The sequence below is a fragment of the Trichomycterus rosablanca genome, chromosome 6 (genome assembly GCF_030014385.1).
Source record: "Trichomycterus rosablanca isolate fTriRos1 chromosome 6, fTriRos1.hap1, whole genome shotgun sequence".
Lineage (NCBI taxonomy): Eukaryota > Metazoa > Chordata > Actinopteri > Siluriformes > Trichomycteridae > Trichomycterus > Trichomycterus rosablanca.
Window position 1 is genome coordinate 18,729,751 of NC_085993.1, and position 19,059 is coordinate 18,748,809.

Consider the following 19,059-nt stretch of genomic DNA (forward strand, 5'->3'; position numbering starts at 1 on the left):
AACTGCATATTTGCTAAACCCTGTTTTAACTTGGTAATTATTGGTGATTGCGTGTAGATGTTTGAGGTAAAAAAAGAACTTATTTTATTATAGAATAGAGTCTGTGACGTAGTAAAACATGGAGAAGGTGAAAGAGGTGTGCAGACTTTCCGGCTTGACTGTATTTGTCATTGACAAATAATTAATTAATAATTAATTGTAAAATATGAAAAGGCTAGACAAAAATACAATTTATTGGATGATAGTAGAGAAACCACTACCAACTACTGTATTTACTGAAGCTGATGTTCAGTTGTGTGATGAAGTAGGACGGTGACCGAAAAACACAAAATCAAGCCCACAGCTAAATAAGTGAAAATGAACTGAATTAAAAAGCATTTCTGTGGCAAGCGGTTAGAGTACTGGACTAGTAAGCAGAAGGTTGCTGGTTCAAACCCACTACTGCCAGGTTGCCACTTTTAGGCCCTTGAGCAAGGCCCTTAACCCTCAATTGCTTAGACTGTATAATGTAAGTCGCTTTGGATAAAAGCATCAGCTAAATGCTGAAAATGTAAAATGTAAGTTCCCACTGTGGGACCCCTTGCGAATACCTGAAACCATGGACAGTACAAAACACTCTCTCTCTCTCTCTCTCTCTCTCTCTCTCTCTCTATATATATATATATATATATATATATATATATATATATATATATACGTATATATATATATATATCAATCAATATATCAATTTATTTAAAATTGTTTATCTTATTTCTTATTTAAAAGAACTATAACAATATCATGGTGTTGCAGAATTTTAGCAACTGCAGCATGTGACATTTTTGTTTGTACAAGCACTTCACAGCTTTTGGATGGCATTGGGAACTGCCAGCATCACTACTTTCGCAGTTGGAATTTTTCATTTAATAATTCCAAATGGTGGGTAAATAAAACTACAAAAAGTAAGTTGTGGATAAATAGTGATACTGTATTTTTCTGTAATCAGGATAATTATTTTATGTAATTAAATGTCAAAACAACACATAGAAACATAAGACTGTTAGACAGAGATTTGAATACCGAGGTTTCCAAAACACCCACCTTTGTTTAAGTCGATCTGCGTGGTTGCGTGCTGCATCATACAGCACTGCCATCCCATAGAACAGAGCAGTGATGGTTAAATTATGGATTTCCTAAACAACAACAACAAAAAACAGGTTAATCATATAAAAGCTAAAAAATTACTCAATAATGCTGGCAGTCGCATACAGTATTATACCCTATATAACTCATTAATAAGAATTTTTACTAAGACAAGATAAACTACATAGAAGGCCTTTATCTGTCATATAAACATATACATGTGTACAGTACAACAAATTTCTTTCTTCGGGTATCCCAGCTTGTTTTTGGAAGCTGGGGTCAGAGCGCAGGGTCAGCGCCCCTGGAGCAGAGAGGGTTAAGGGCCTTGCTCAAAAGCCCAACAGTGACTGCATGGCAGAGCTGGGATTTAAACTCTCAGCCTTTCAGTTGATAGCCCAAAGCTCTCATGGCCAAAGGTTTGCATAAGCCTGACACAAACATTACATTTAAATACATGGGCATTAATATGGTGACTTTGATGGCTTTTAGAGCATGAATGTGCAGATTTGCTTTCACTCAGCCATTAGTGAAGCTAGGTACTGATGTCAGGCTACACACCCTGCTTGCATTCCTATTCCAATTTGTCACAAAGGTGTTTTGGGCATTTGGGTGTTAAGCTGTTCAATGGTTGGTTTTGGGTAACCAAGAGTGAATTGGATAAAGATGCCAATCAGGTTCTTTTACTCCAGCATTTGCAAACTATTCTTCATAGAACTTGCTTTGTGCTTGGAGGACTTCTCTGAAATTGTGTTTGTTTTAGCATTAGCATTTTCCTTGACTGTAAGTAAAGGTTCAAGTTCAACCATCAAAACAGACCAAGGCTGTTACTCCCTTCCAACAGCTGTATTTATAATGCAATAATGTGAAGTGGTTATCAGCTATAAAAACATTCTCACTGCTCCAGAGTTCAATGGCACTTTTATAAATACAAATCTAAATAATCTATGACATAGCACACATTAAGCTAAGGATTGTATGTAGCTAATGCCAATTGTAATCCAATTAACACATAAATCCTCAAGAATTCTTGTTCAATCTTTCCAGAGGCAGTCTGAAAGTCCTATTAAGTTAGAATGGTAAGCAAGGATCTGTAATTCTCATGTGTTATGTAGTTTTGCATTAGACAGCTATTATGACTTGTCTGAGCTAGGAAGTTAGTTGTTTTAAAAAAATAGAGGGACCTCAATGTTCAAGTGTTAATAGACAGACAGAAAGAGAGGAAGGAAGCAACATAAACAATTGTTAACCTCTAACAAGCAGTGTATAGTGTAATATTCCCCTCCAGATCTATACCCTATCCTGTTCTTTGCGTTCCTCAACAGCAGGTCTTTTGGACATCCCACCCATTAAGCTTAGTACAGTGGGTGCCAGGGCCTTTTCTTACGCTGCACCCAAACTTTGGAACACACTTCCCCCTCATATTAGGGCTTTAAATTCTATAGCAGACATCAAAACTGCTCTTAAAATCTTTCTTTTTAAATTATCCTTTTCTTGTTAACTGTATTTGATTTGGTGTTGCTGACTGTAATTGTGATTGTGAATATGTTGATTTATTATTTTAGATTTTAATGTTGATTGTTTACCGCTGAGTGTCATGAAAGGCGCCTATAAATAAAATGTATTATTTATTATTATTATTATCATTATTATATTTAGTACAAGCATATGTGTGTGTGAATGTAAGGGAGGTTCTGCTCCAACCTTGATGTGTTTTATCAGCTCCTCCAGTGTCATTTCCTCCTGTCTTTCTTCTCTACCCTGAACTAGGAACTCGTCCCAGAGGGAGTACTCCTTCCCTGCAACCTGTCGAAAGACACAACACACCAGCTCTGAGCACACACGCTCCTCATCAAGATCTTATCAGAAAAGAACATGAACATGTCTAGTTTGCTTAAAAAATGAACCAATCTGTATTGTTCTTAAAAACCCTGCTCTTAAAACTAAAAGGGGATGTAGAGCATCAGAGTAGATAAGAGTAGGATGACAGGAAACAGGAAAAAGAAAAAAATATCATGACATTCATAAGTTTGTAAATCTTCTCCCACGAGTTAAGTGAAACCCAAACACGAGCTCCTCTGGTCTCAGAGGTCACATCTTCAGGGAGCAATAAAACTGAGGGAAATGAATATGTGGCTGCAAATACAAAACAATGTTAATGAGACAATTTAACAAACAATAGACATCCTTGATAAACAACATGCAGTTTCGACTTGTGCTGGTAGTAAATTCTGAATGTTAATTAACCACATGCTCAGACAGACAAACCTAGCAGAACATCTGTTCTTAAAAACTCTCATCAGAAACATTTTGAACAAAATCATTACTGACATTGCTGACATTTAAATTTACCTAAGTGATTAAGTGGTTTCATGCTTTACTGGGGTATAAATATGAGGTGAAAGAGGCCAAAATACCTAGACCATTCATAAGACAAAACTGTTGTCTTTTATTCACCAGGTAATAGATAGAAAAAAATAGCTACACACCTAAAAGTATGACAGTGAAGTGGATGATTAAAGAGGCAAACATTTCTCATAGTTTAATGTTTGAAAACTAATGCAGTACCACCTTAGATTGGTTTTTGGTATAGCCTTTTGCCTTTTTGTTATTGTTGTTTTTTTAAATTGTTTTATATATGGTTTAATATTGTTACAGAATGTAGATGGTGAAATCTCTAAATTTGGTGGAACCGTACACTGGGGAAATTGTTTCTATACTGTTGGACTATTTGCTGGGCAAATTTTTTTTTACAACCTCCCCTTTCTCGTAAATGACTAAGCTTTGCATTAATGCTCCTTTTATACCCGATTCTAATTCATCACCTGTTGCCTATTTAACTCTTTACTGGTAAAAAGTTCTAAATATTCAGAAAACTACAAAGTGTCTTTCATCATTTCATAGACTTCTCAGCCTTTAATTGCCCATTTTCCAACTTTTGTGGTGAATATACTAATAATTCCCAATCTAATATCAGTTAATTACAGTTTACAATAAGTCTTACTATTGACATTTGTATCCGGATTTCCTTATTAGGTTTATAGAATATCGAAACACAAGAAATATTAAACTGTAATATGTTCCTGTAAAATGGTTCTTTTTTTAAACAAGGAACAACTTTAGTACAGGATAAAGCACTGCAAGACTGTATGAATTTTCACATATAGTTTAATATATATACTGTATATATATAATAGGGTAAAATTAATTATGCAGTATAACATTTATTTCATGCCATTTAAATAACCTTGTAAAGCAAAGTTTACTGCCCCAATGAATTAAATGTAATGAAAGTAAGCATTATGTTACAAAAGAAAAAAAAGGAATTCTTTTGCTATTTTAAATTGTGAGTATTTATACAAAATGTACAGCTACATCCACAGCAAGCTCAAACCACAGACCGTTCAAAGTAAGTCGTAATTAGGTGATCATAATTATAACTACTGTTTTAGCAGTAAAAGACATTCTTAAATTTACCACATTAAATTTGGTAAACCTTGAGACTTTTTTCAGAATGACAGCTCATTTTACTACCAGATTTGTAAAGTCAATCTCAGACAGCAAACACTAGATCTCATGTTACTGCGACGCCTGGTCATTAACCACAAGAGTTGATACATGACACCTGTTGAGTTCATACATGGTCCTCTATTGAGGTGGCCATTAAGGATATCAATGTCCAAACATTACCCATGACCAAAACACAAGGGTCAACGTTTAAGAAACCCTAAACACCAGCATATAAAAGCCAACATATACAAAGTTCCCAGTACAAATAGGCATTAATTGCACATATTTAAATTTGTCTGCAACAATAACCTGAATCAACATATACCGTATTTTAAATTTTACATTTTAAAGAAAGGTTATTAAAGAAGGTTATTAAACGGAGTGCACTACATGCAATTTAAATAATACTAAAAAATCCATTACGATATTTTTTTTTTAAACAAAGATTCATCATTACTGTTTACATATACAGTATGTATATAAATTGTAATTAAGTCATAATGAAGTGCAGATGTTTACACTGTCACAAAATTTCTTTGTATGTATATTTTGTACAGTAAATACAGTAATCATACTGCACTTGAAAAGACAGCTTTGCCCAGATATAGCTATGACTACTGCCTTCACCACCACAATCTTGCATGAGCAAAACACCCCACCATCCCCATGCGGTTCTGTAACTAGCATGGCTTTAATGATAAACTAATTCTGGAATCAATCAGTTCATTTCTTATGCTGTGGTTGGCAGAGGCGCCACTGTGTTGTGTACATCGACTAAAATAGAAATACAGGCTTTTCTCTCATAACCACACAGACAGAGACATTTCTTTTATTAGTGGATGCTTTAATACAAAGTGACTTAGTGTGTTTTTTTCATTAGGTTTATTAATATTTTATGTACATTTATTGGCTATGTCATGATCCTATTATCTTTGCAACTTTGTAGGTATACAATTACTGACTGTTTTTGTACTCTGGCCTTTAGCCCATCCATTACATAACCAGGTATTATTTGTATTGTTTATTTCAAGCTGACAGAAAGGCTAAGGTAAACTTACCAACTGTAGTGACCACTAAAGTACTTCAGAATGCGCAATACATTAAACCTTGCAGTTGATGGGCTACAACGGCAGAAGGCCACAGTAACAGGTCCTGACCCATACCTGTATGATTTGACATACTGCAATGCTACCACAATAATAGCTGATTAAATAATTACATGAATTAATGACTTATGTATGAATGTTCCTAATAAAATGACTAAAGAGTATTTCCTAAACATTGATATGGTCTTTGAAAGTCTAATCAGGTACACCTATCATGTAGGTACACTTTGTACATATACAGCTTCTACCTGTGGCCTATTTGTTGCTATGTACAGTTTAGAAGTCCATTTAAGGGCAACAAATTAATGAAAAGAGACCACCAGGGATAGATACTGACCAGATAATGTTCAGGCTCTAAACATTGAGCTCACTGATGTAAAATGACAGGTTAAGTATGTGTTATACTGTGTACACTTACTTACCACTTCACCTGTGCAGTGTGTTAATCATCTTATATAGAGGACCAGTGATAGCTCAGTGGTTAAGGTACTGGACTAGTAAACAGAAGGTTGCCGGTTCAAGCCCCACCACCACCAAGTTGCCACTGTTGGGTCCCTGAGCAAGGCCCTTAACCCTCAATTGCTCATTGTGTAAGTCGCTTTGGATAAAAGCGTCTGCTAAATGCTGAAAATGTAAATCTTATATCCCTTGATCAATGGTCAGTTTTAGAGGACCACTACTGACTTACATTTGTGGTTGATGGGTTATTCTTAACCTAGGAGTCTTACTGAGGTTTTGAAAACCTCTTTCTACAATGCTGCACCTAATAAAGCTGTACTAGACACTACCACACTACTGCAATGTCAGCATTACTGCTGTGCTATGAATGGTTCACAACCTAAATCATCTGGTCAGCAAAGGTACTAAAATGGTTCTTTTCCACTGATAGAAGCTGTAATAAGGGAACTGAGGAAATATGCAGGGCAACACAGATTACAATCAGTAATTTAAGTGTACAGGGTGGACTTTTATGATGTACCTTATAAAATAGCCATTAAGTGTACATAATGGATGTACCTAATAAACTGACAACTGAGTGTATTGTTATTTTATTTCATTCTATTTATTTTGAATAATTTGATGTAATGTTTTTTTACGATTGCATGGTGTATTACTGCTATTCACTTTATTATCATTGACTTCTTCATCTTGGTCAAGGACCAAGAGGGTCCAGCACCCCTTAAAGCTCTAGCCAAGGCATTGTAGAATAGCTAGATTATAAACATACAAAATGTCTCATATAAAGGTTCAACCCAGGTCCCCAAAACCCTTGTTGATGTGCAGCACCCACTCCTGCTAGTAGTCCCACCATGCCACTCCTGGTGTATTTTAATGTAATCATATGTATGGGTACATTTTGGTGTAGCAGACCTCTGACCCTATTAAGTACATGTCCTGAGCTTTCACTCTTAGTCATGCTTCACAACAAGATCCAAAAATAGAATAATATTCCCTGTACTATTTATAGTATTGCCATTTACCCTGTGTACTGCTCTTTTTATCCTGAGTAAATCAAAAACATTCTTGATGAGCCAGACACAATATATTCTTAAAATGTAAACAAACCCATGTATACAAACTGCTTGCTCTTTCAGGATAAGACTGTTTGTAATCAAAAAGTTGGATTGTTGCCACAGAGTTTTATACGGAATGCAGCAGAACATTGGTAACCAATCAGTGCTGAGCATCAGCAGCTGCACATGAGGGAATATGATGCCAACCCTAACCACCCCACAAGAGTTTAAAAATAAGAAAGAACATTGGCATCCAGAGAGCCTCTGGAAAGCATTTAAAATTCCACATACATCTGTTTTGTAAAGCTTCAGTTTTTGCTGACACCATTAGTCTCAACATACATACACATATGATCAGCCATAACATTAAAACTACCTCCTTGCTTCTACACTCAGTGTCCATTTTATCATTTTATCATATAGAAGCAATTTGTAGTTCTACAATTACTGACTGTAGTCCATCTGTTTCTCTGCATGCTTTTTTTAAAGCCTGCTTTCACCCTGTTCTTCAATGATTAGGACCACTACAGAGCAGGTATTATTTGGGTGGTGGATCATTCTCAACACTGCAGTGACAATGACACAGTGGTGGTGTGTTAGTGTGTGTTGTGCTGGTATGAATGGATCAGACACAGCAATGCTGATCAAGTTTTTAAATACCGTGTCCACTCACTGTCCACTCTATTAGACACTACTACCTAGTTGGTCCACCTTGTAGATGTAAAGTCAGAGACGATTGCCTGGTCCTGACCATTGAAAAACAGGGTGAAAGCAGGCTAAAAAGGTATGTAGAGACACAGATGGACTACAGTCAGTAATTATTGAACTACAAAGTGCTTCTATATGGTAAGTGAAGCTGATAAAATGGACAGTGAGTGTAGAAACAAGGAGGTGGTTTTAATGTTATGGCTGATCGGTGTATATACTTAGTGTGAGATCTACCATCATAAAACTTAAGCTGATCAAAAATCCATGGTCGACATTGTCTGATTCTTCTTTTACTGAAATATTTTTAATAGATTACATATATTTTTAATAGTAAGCAGATCTGGACTGCTGCAGACTGGCCAGTCTAGCGCACACACACACACTAGATGTTGTAGCATGTGTAGAATGAGGCTTGACATTGCATTGCTCAAACAACCATGGACCTTTATAGCAATTGTGACAACAATTTTCTTAAGTACTCATTTATCACAACAGCATGATGGTTTCTTATGCAGTGCTATCTGAGAGCTTGACAGTAGTTTCAGGCTTTGTCCTACATAGACAGAAGAAAACTGAGATTTTTTACCACTCTTACTTTAGAGTGTGTAGCAGGCATCTAATTCTAAATGCTTTGATATTACAAAATACAATTAAGTTGATCAGTGAAAACAATTGGAAACCTTTTATTTCTACTTTTGTCAGTTAAATAAAAATAAAGACAATTAACAAATCACAGATTCTTCTCTTCTTTGCATTTTACCAATACATACACACACTAGTGTTTTGGATTTGATTACAGATAAAGAGGAAGCTTGAGACTTCAGTGGTTACTGCTCCAAAAATGGAGGGCAGCCAAAATTCTCATCTGTTCCACACATACTATTTCTGAGGCTGCATTGTAAGCAGAGCTTTCTTTCATTCCAACATGTGTTACTACATAAGCTGCCCCAGAATGAGAAACATGATAAAACACACAACTGCTCTATCAAGAGTATTATCCAGCAAATATCACAGAACAAGCATGACATTGCGTTAAAGATTAATGTGGTCTAGGGCTCTAGATAGATGATCTTAACAGTAGTAAAAAATCCACTTCAAAATCCAAAATGTAAACATTCCAGACTCACACATGTACTTACCATGTGCAACTGTGAAAAAATAAGAAAAATCCAACATTTAATTATTAGTCAATTTAATTATTTATTAGGATTTTAACGTCATGTTTTACACTCTTTGGTTACATTAATTTTGTATCTCCAGTTCACCTCACTTGCATGTTTCTGGACTGTGGGATGAAACCGGAGCTCCCGGAGGAAACCCACGCAGACATGGGGAGAACACAAAGGACCACAAACACAAGGGACCACAAACTCCACACACAAAGGACCTGGACCGCTCCACCTGGGGATCGAACCCAGGACCTTGTTGCTGTGAGACAACAGTGCTACCCACAGAGTGACCATGCCACCCTATTAGTAAATTATTCAAATTATTGCCCCAATCAGAAAACCTAGCATGTTTTTTTTATTTATATGTAACTCTTTTAAAAAGTTGATCAGAGTGTCTAGGAGCATCTTTCAATCAGTAATCCAGGACTTCTTGTTTTACTGGGGTACACATAGGAGGTGACAAAGAGGTAAAATCCTCTAGTAATTCATCAACACATTAGAGACAAGAGAACCCTCAATTCAAATAAAGGCAAAGTGTGTTAACCTTCATAAGTAAGAGTATGGTTCTTAAAATAGCCACACATATCAAAACGCCCATATCTACATTTAGGGCAATAATTAATTCATTTATTTAATGTTTATCATTGCTTTATCCTGTTTAGGGTTGTGTTGGGTCTGATTGATTGGGCAAAAAGCAGGAAACACACACATACACACACTCACACTTAGGGCAACTTTAGTAGCTCCATTTAATCTGACTGCATGGCCAGGGAATCAAACCCAAGCACATTTCAGCACAGGAAATACGAGGCGGCTATTTATGACCTCATCAGGAAACGAGGTCTAAGTGACAAAAAGAAACAACCATGCAAGATAAGTACAGCATTTTACAAACATTAATGTAATGTGTAATGTAAGGCATCACATCCCAAAATATGTCTAATGCGGTGTAACAAAATTAACATCTGGACACATCTGGGACAAAATTACTTTTTAATTCATTGTCTTCTACATATGATACATGGTGCCTGCATGAACTGAGTTCCAGAATGATAAGAAACAAGACCATTTCAATGAAACTTGGCTCCATGGCTCAATGATGGTGTATAAGAGTGACAGGCTACTATACAGCCAAGTGTACAACACAATGACCAGATCTTATGACAGGAAACCCCCATTCAGAGGGGCAGCATGAGTCTGTTCCTGTAAAAATATTTGCTACCATAACAATAACAACACTAGTGAAAAAGAGAAAGATCTCTGTGCCTATTACTTTCGGTCTTTTAACACGGTTGAATTTTAATTAAAGGATGGTTTAAATAATGTATACTTTTTACAAAATTACTGTTACAGTAGTAACCAGTCAATGCACAGGCAGAACGTAACTGGTTAGCACATATGTTTTTATCTCTTCTCTATAATTGAACCAAACTATACATTTATGCAAAATAGACAAGGTATGCTTTAAGCAAAATTTTTAAGGCACAAGCCTTTACATTTATTACTTGATATTACTTGACCCCTTATTACTGAGGTACAGTGGGGGAAATAAGTATTTGATCGCCTGCTGATTTTGTAAGTTTACCCCCTTACAAAGACTTGAACAGTCTATAATTTTTATGGAAGGTTTATTTTAACAGAGAGAGACAGAATATCAACAAAAAATCCAGAAAAAAAACATTAAATAAAAGTTATACATTAATTTGTATTTAATTAAGGGAAATAAGTATTTGATCCCCTACCAACCAGCAATAATTCTGACCCCCACAGACTCATTGAGATCATTGACAAGCTCCTCCCGTGTAATTCTGGACTGACCTCACCTTTCTCAGAATCATTCTTACCCCACCAGGTGAGATCTTGCATGGAGCTCCAGAGTGAGGGTGATTGACTGTGATCTTGTATTTCTTCCATTTTCGAATTATCGCACCAACAGTGGTCTCTTTCTCACCAAGCTTCTTGCTGATGGTCTTGTAGCCCATTCCAGCCTTGTGCAGGTCTACAATCTTGTCCCTGACGTCCTTTGATAGCTCTTTGGTCTTGCCCATGGTGGTCGAGAGATTTAAACGGAAGAAACTGATTCTGTGACAGGAGTCTTTGACACAGTGACAGGACTAATTTGTGTGCCTCATGGGCACATAACCGGTCTGTGGGGGTCAGAATTCTTGCTGGTTGGTAGGGGATCAAATACTTATTTCCCTTAATTAAATACAAATTAATTTATAACTTTTATTTAATGTTTTTTTTCTGGATTTTTTGTTGATATTCTGTCTCTCTCTGTTAAAATAAACCTTCCATAAAAATTATAGACTGTTCAAGTCTTTGTAAGGGGGTAAACTTACAAAATCAGCAGGGGATCAAATAATTATTTCCCCCACTGTATACACTTATTTTTGCCAAAAAAAATACTGCATTTCTAGTAATCAGTTTGAATTTTTGCACATCTCACCACACATTAAGTTTGGATTATTGCAAATTATGCTAAAAGATGCTAAAACATGAAACACACTGTGATATTTTAATCATGACTGTGAAGCCAAGCAACTATAAGATTAGCTCTGTTTGCGTCAAAAACAGAGAACTCAGGAAATACATGGCTCTAAGCTTTGAAAGGGAGAGAAAGAACAATTGATTTCCTCTTTTTCTCTGATAAACTAAAAATGACCAGCTGACTTTACTCACACTGGCGTCATAGGTTAGCGTGTCTATTTACAGACTACTACCACATCTGCTGTCTACTAAAGTCAATACATGGCCCTGAGTAATAAAGACATGAAATTAGCTGATCTAATGGTGCTAAGAGAGTGGGCTCAGAGAAATATGGCTCAGTGTTCTTTTGGGGTTGCTTTGCTGTGTCAGGTAATCACTGCACTAAATTTGTGCAGTGTACAATGACTATAAAGGCATTTTGGAGTAAAGGGTACAGCCCAGTGACAGAAAGCTTTGCCTCATTCACAGATCATAGATCTTCCAGCAGGCTAATGACCTGAAACACTCATCAAAAACACTCCAGATTGCATCCAAGGAGAGCACGTCGCTGTACACGCCTCTTCCGACACGTGTACAGCCCTCCTCGCTTTCTGCACAGGCATCTCTTCTCTTCTGTACTCTGTGTAAGGACCCTGCGCCCACCCACACACAGTCCGCCCCCCACCCTGCGGATACGGTGGCCAATTAGTATCTGCTGCAGGCACTGCCAATTATGCCCGCCAGATGGCGCCCAGCCGACCAGTGGCAACACCGAGTTTCGAACCGAGGAGTTCAGAATCTCGGTGCTGGTGTGCTAGCGGAATATCCCGCTGCGCCACCTGGTTGCCTGGCTCAGTGATCTTTTGGGGTTGCTTTGTTTTGCACTAAATTTGTGTAGTGCATGTCAACTATGAAGGCATTTTTGAGTATAAGGTACAGCCCAATGTCAGAAAGCTTTGTCTCAGTCACAGATCATAGATCTTCCAGGAGGCTAATGACCTGAAACACACCCAAGAATAGAAACTATAAAAACACTGAACTATTTTAAAGTGGCCTGCTATGAGTCCTGTTCTGAATCCAGTTGTGATAAAGTTGGAACATGTAGCTGGCAGATGGCACTTCTCAAACTTAGAAGAGCTAAAACAGTTTGCAGAAGGAAGAGCCGGTAAAACTATAGATTTAGAATATAGAGTGCAGAAATCTTATTTAGAATGACAGAAACTCCAAAGGTTGCTCTACAAAACGTTAAGTCATGGGTACATGATATACTTGTTACAGGGTCTTGCCACATCATCTCTACAGGGTTCAAATCAGGACTTTGACTAAAATACTTCAAACTCTGTTTATTTTCAGCCAGTAAGATTAGATCTTGCTTTTGTGTTTTAGATAATTTGGAGATAATGACTCTCACTACCCTTTTCCAGATTGATATAATTCAACAAATTAATCCTCAACTCAAAACATTCCCTTGGATCATGGTGTAGTCTTTTTGCAGAATCTTTAAAGAGACAGTCTTACTGACTTGATAGTAGAATTAATAGTACAATTTAGAGTTTTAGATTTATGTTCTAAATGGCTGGCCGAGTTTAATCAGCTGGATTAATTAAGCATGACAAATGTAGAATAAACTGAGGCAATTACACAGAGGTCAATTACTTTCAAACACTATCCATGAGGTAAATCGTGTTAGAATACAGACGGAGAATTGCACAGTGTATAAAATTGGCCACAATACATGTATACACAATACATTGGTCATTTAATAATCAATCACTGCACTACTTCTGTTATTTTGTACTGTGGTAGTTATGTGATCACAAAAAAGTGACAGCCCTGTATGTCTCCCTAAAATAATAATAACATAAAACAATAATTTAATTTTATATGATCCCATTTTATTGTGCTGTGATAAATCTAAACCAGATGGATTGTCGTCTTTTCCTCTAAGAATGTAAAAGTTAGTGAAAGATTTAAAAGTGTGTCCACAATTAGGATAAATTGCCTATTGATCTCTGACACTGGAGACCCCATGAAGGGTTTTTACAGTGACAGATGTCACTGAGTAAAAGACTTTCTTGACTAGTACTTTGTAGTACAACTTTATAATGCCTGTTGTTAAAATTTGTTTTTAAACTTACTAAATATTAGTACAAAATAAATGAATACGTGAAAATGTGTAGGTAATCTCTGCGTTCCACACATAATTCTAGCATTTTAACACAAACTTACCATTTTATATTCTTCCAGCTAACTAATTTACCCTTTAACCTATCTTATCTACTCAATGCATATTCCCCAATCCAGCAAAGTAGGTGAACAAAAGAGCGAACTGGCCGACAGCATGGTAGTGTCTCCAGAGGGTTTGACACTTATACTCCAGTCATGGCTTTCTTTTCAAAGGAGCCATTGACGTGTTAAAGAGCAAACAGAAGTCTTAGCAATTGTCTTGCCAATGAGGGTCTCCTCACCAGACTGATGACTCGTGCCAGAAGGACTCCATCAATACAGGCAATCCTCAAACAAATGGTGCAGTTTGCCTGAGGGGCCCTTTAACACACAGATGTAAACAGGGCCCATATATCACCCTGCTGCCCATCTGCTGACAGGGTCACATACGCCTTTCAGGAACCAATGATCATATAAATGTAGTGCATTGATTACTCATGTTTAACAATTTTCTGCTACATTCGTGATATCTTTAAGGATTTTCTAAAAAAATCTGTATTATTTGCTCAGTTTACCTTGTATTGATACAATTTACCTTGTATTGAATGTTGGGGGTCACCAAAAAAAAAAAAAAAGTCCAGATGCAGATTTGACCCTGTAAATATTGACATTTTACAAACAAAGAACTGATTAAGATGGACTTTGAATAGCCAGCTAACAACATGATCAATAATCCTGTCACACTTATCAATAATATTGATCAGATTCTTTTAGTCACATGGGGTCATAAATGTCATCTCATTTGTAAACAGCACCACTGTTGTGCACTCAGTGATGTAACAGACTTCTGTTTAAAGCAGTCAAGTATCACACAAACTTATATAGCCCAGCTGTGCACATGGGCTTTGGCAAATCAATATATGATCCTACAAATGATGTGACAGACCGTAAGTACTTGCCTTGTCTTACTAATAACTTGCACAACCTAATGAGCCTAATTAGAATATGAGGCAACTATGTTATAACAAATACAATACAAAGTATCTGGGTGTTGCAAAGTAGGCATTTCACAATTATTACACAATTGCCTAATTGCAATCTGCAGTAATCATGTTCATTTAGAGTAACTGCAATAAACTATTAGGTTCTACAGCCTTTTATTTTCATACAGTGGCAAACACCAGGCTTATTATTAACTAATTCATTTATATAATCAAACTAATGTGTATCATATTTTAAGTAGTATTGACTTAAACTATGGGTCAGTTTAATTTCTTTTTATTTTAGTGTTACATTTAGCAATACAGTGTACTTGCAGAAGTATATATACTTTCTTAGAATTCTAAAAGAAATGCACCTTTACTATTATAATCTCGGTTACATTCATGACAGTACAGGTAGTTTCTCAGTACATAAGATTCATCAGTTCACAAGTTTAATGTCAAACACAGTCATTGACAATTTTGTATCTCCAATTCACCTCACTTGCATGTCTTTGGACTGTCTTTGCATAATTTCATCTGTTAATGTAGATGTAAACAACACTAGTCAGATGCATTTGCATAAAAAGAATGGTTTATGTTTGTACAGCACATTGTGTGTAGGTTTTGGACTTATTTAGATATGCTAAAGACCTTTTCTTTCTGTGACTGTTCCACCTGTACTAAACGTCATCCTGTCTGATCAAGTAAATTCAGTAAATTCATATTCTAGTTTTTAATCTACTGGCAGTTACAAAGAAAACACTGTTGTCCAATAAGCCTTTTTAAATGCAGTCATGCACTATATGGCCAAAAGTATAAGAACACCTGCTTATGAGCGTGTTGCATCTCTTTTTGAAAGCTTGGACTAGTATAGTTGCCTCTCTTGAGCCTCTCACAAGATCTCGAAGGGTGTGAACGTTTGTGCCTAAAGTCAGACTCTGATGGTGAACAAGAAGGCTTTGGTCACAATCAACCTTCCAATTCATGCCAAAAGTGTTCAGAGTGGTTAAGGTGAGGAATTCTCTACTGATGTCATGTTTAATGAGGTTTAAGTTAATGTCTTTATAGAAGTGACTTTGTGCACAGGTGCAGATTCACGCTGAAACAAGAATGAGCTTTAGCTTTAACTATTTCGATATAGCTGAAGGCATATCATTTTATATAGCTGTTTTAAACATCTGTTAGAACAGCATGGTGACTTGGTGAGTAGCACTGTCAACTTCACAGTGAGAAGGTTCAGGATTTGATTACCAAGTGGAGCGATCAGAGTCCTTTCTGTGTGGAGAAACCAGCTCTGGTTTCCTCCCACAGTCCCAAAACATGTAAGTTTGGTGAATTGGAGACACAAAATTGCCTGTGACAATGTTTGACACTGAATGAAAATTGATGAATTATTTGTAAGCTGTAACTACTTGTCCTGTCATGAATGTAACCACAGTGTAACACATGACAGTAAAATCCTAATAAATAAATAAACATCTGTGGAGTGTCCACATACCTTTCACCATACAAAGCATTTCAAAATGAAGTGCCTAAGCATGATATGCAGTAGGACTATGCACTGTAATATTAAAAGGACACCTTTTAAGCTACATTACTATACTATACTGCCATTATAGTTCAGCATTAGCTGTCAGCTTTCCTTACTAACCACAAAAGGAAGTGAACAATACATCATTTTAAGCATTCTGAATATCTCTAAGCTTCAGCTGTTGGAAAGGCAGGCATGAAAAGTATATAACTAAGCCTAACAGCTACAGCCAGGGATATCAAAACAGGACCCACCAAGCCCGGAAGGCAATATTCTGCGAGGCAAAACAGAAAAAAAACATGCCAGCCTGTGATTTTTTTCCCAGTAATTGAAGAAAATGGTGCAAATGTTTGGATTTGCTGCTTCAGACTGTTAGACTTGTAAGTGGTTGAGATTGTACTGGAGCAGACAGGAAATGAAGTGTAGAGGGGGAAGGCTGGTGAAGACTGAAACCATGTCTGGATACATACAAACTGTTCACAGCTCAGTGTGGAAAGGTTTACAGGCTGCCCTCACATAACATTTTCATTTCTCCGAGAGCGAGAGTGAAATTAGCCAGGTCAGGATAATGCAGCTCTTGATGTGGGGAAAGATCCAACCTAAATACATTCCTAAAGGACTGGGAACACTCAAGCAATTCCTGAGATATACAGTGCCTTAAAAGGTTTACAGCCCCCAAACCTATTTTTAGGTTATTTATTTTTTCACTGTACTTGATTGCACATTTGATATATTCTGGTTTTTCATTATACAGTAATTTATTTAACAATTTAATATAAAAGTACTATTAAAAATATTTAAAAAGTAATTAAATCTCTCGTGATTGACTACATTTAGACTGACGCAACACTACCTTGTTAACTTAATTAAATCTGTGGATGTGCTGATTTTACTTTACAAGAATAGAAAACCATCTGTTTCTCGGGGACTGTACACAAAACAAGCTGGAATAAAGTAAAATAGATACAAAGATCTGAAGAAGGTTGCAAAACAATCTTAAAAGCAAAATATCATTTAGAAGACTCAAAAAAAAAAGCTTGTGGTCAAAGAGGTTTTTTGGATTCTAGAAGCAGATGATGCAACCCCATTGTTAAACATGGTGGTGATTCCAAACCTTTATGGGAATGATTTTGTGCAGGGACAGGCACTACCTTTGCTGGTAAAGCTTAACCTTGCAAAATACAGCCAGATCATTGATAAATAATGTGCTCCCCTTCTGCCATGAAATTTAAAGTGAGAGAAAGCTTTGTCTATCAGCAATATACACACTGATGCAACACTAACAGAGGTTTGAATTAAAATATATATTTTTACATGTCTTTGGGTGGCCCAATGTAAATCCTAATCCCAACCCCATCAAACATCTGTAACTTCTGTAAACCACCAATAACTAACAAAGCAGAATCTGAATTGTTTTAGCAAAGGAACAGAGAAATAGGGCCAAAATACGTATCCAACATATCCAACGAGACTACTGTCTGTAATAGCTACTAAAGATTTAGTTTAGTGATGATAAGGTTTACATTAAAAAAAATGTTGTTGTTTACTGCCTAGTTTATAAAGGTCATAATTAAACTGTAACTGGCCTACCTGCCAGGGAAATCAGCAGTGGGCTCAATTTACAAAATTGTGTCTATATGCCCTGCTACTGACATCCTGTTTAATCAGACAATTTCTGTTTGGCAATGCCCTGCACATGGGAGAGCCTGTTAAATACTGGCTTTTTTTGGGCCTTTTCTTGCTGGCTAATTGACTTTGCGATGGATGGTGTCCATGCGTCAGATATCTTTTGTTTCTGCCTGACCAAATGCTCGCTTTCTTTGATCTTTTACATAAAATTTAGCCAGTGCTGCGGCACCCTTTGGCTGCCATGGAATAACCGCCCTTAACAAGTGAGATGCCCCACCTTTTTAAGCGGTGGCCCATAGACAAATCCAAAATAAACACAGGCTGTGTCAGTGATGAAATGGCTTGATTCTGTCACCACCTTTTAATTGCTGCTCAGAATATACTAAGTTCTTCTCTAGTTTATCTCTATGTTTCCAAGACTTGAGTTATTGTACACTGGTGGACTGAGTAGCTAGTAGTGTGGTAACTCATTTTCACCCTTTTTCTTTTATCTCGTTGTTTTTTACTTTCTTTAGTGGGCGTGCATTGTATTTTCGATGCTGGGGACATCACAGGCTTATGTTCTTGCAGGGCAAACACTTTTTTTGGTTGAGCATGTGAACTGGAATACTCCACCAATGTGCTTGTCTCTCTTCCTGTTCCTCTCCACCTCTTCACTTTGGGCTGCAGATTTTATTTGGCTTCTTTGTTTTCTTTAATATTTTCTGTTTTTTTCTTGCAGGTATGGGGCTATACCCACCACCTCAGTGCCGAGGCATGCCCAGTCTTATTACACAAACAAATACGAATGCTATGTTTTTGTGACATTTAAAAAGCCATTGTTTTGAGATTTAAATGTGTGACGGCTGTCTTTTTGCTGTGTCACACATCGTATTGCAAACTTCGTGTATTAGTTTCAGTCACACAGACAATAACTGGATGGGAACATCAATAGTTTGGCTGTAAGCAAGTACATAATGCACGTACTGAAACTTGGCACCTGGCTATGTAAATTGAAACTTATTACAAATATGTTTTCTTTGTATGATTGTACTTCCCTCCGATTGAAGTTCCTTTTTTTAATGATGCTAATGTGATGTTTAGATTTAGCTATTTAATGTGATGGTGTAAAACTGTTCCATATCAGAGCTACTTCCCATGCTTGCCAGTACG

At 36.7% G+C, this 19,059-nt stretch overlaps 1 protein-coding gene across 2 annotated transcripts in view; it reads right to left on the minus strand.

The window, feature by feature from the left end:
• uba7 (ubiquitin-like modifier activating enzyme 7) overlaps positions 1-19,059 on the minus strand; it is an 85,467-nt gene that overhangs the window by 1,644 nt on the left and 64,764 nt on the right. For both annotated transcript variants that reach the window (XM_062997523.1, XM_062997522.1), the window contains 2 exons: positions 2,827-2,928; positions 1,084-1,175 (listed from right to left, as the gene is read on the minus strand). In XM_062997523.1, the coding sequence (XP_062853593.1) occupies positions 1,084-1,175; positions 2,827-2,928 (194 nt within the window). The remainder of the gene's footprint in view (positions 1-1,083; positions 1,176-2,826; positions 2,929-19,059) is intronic.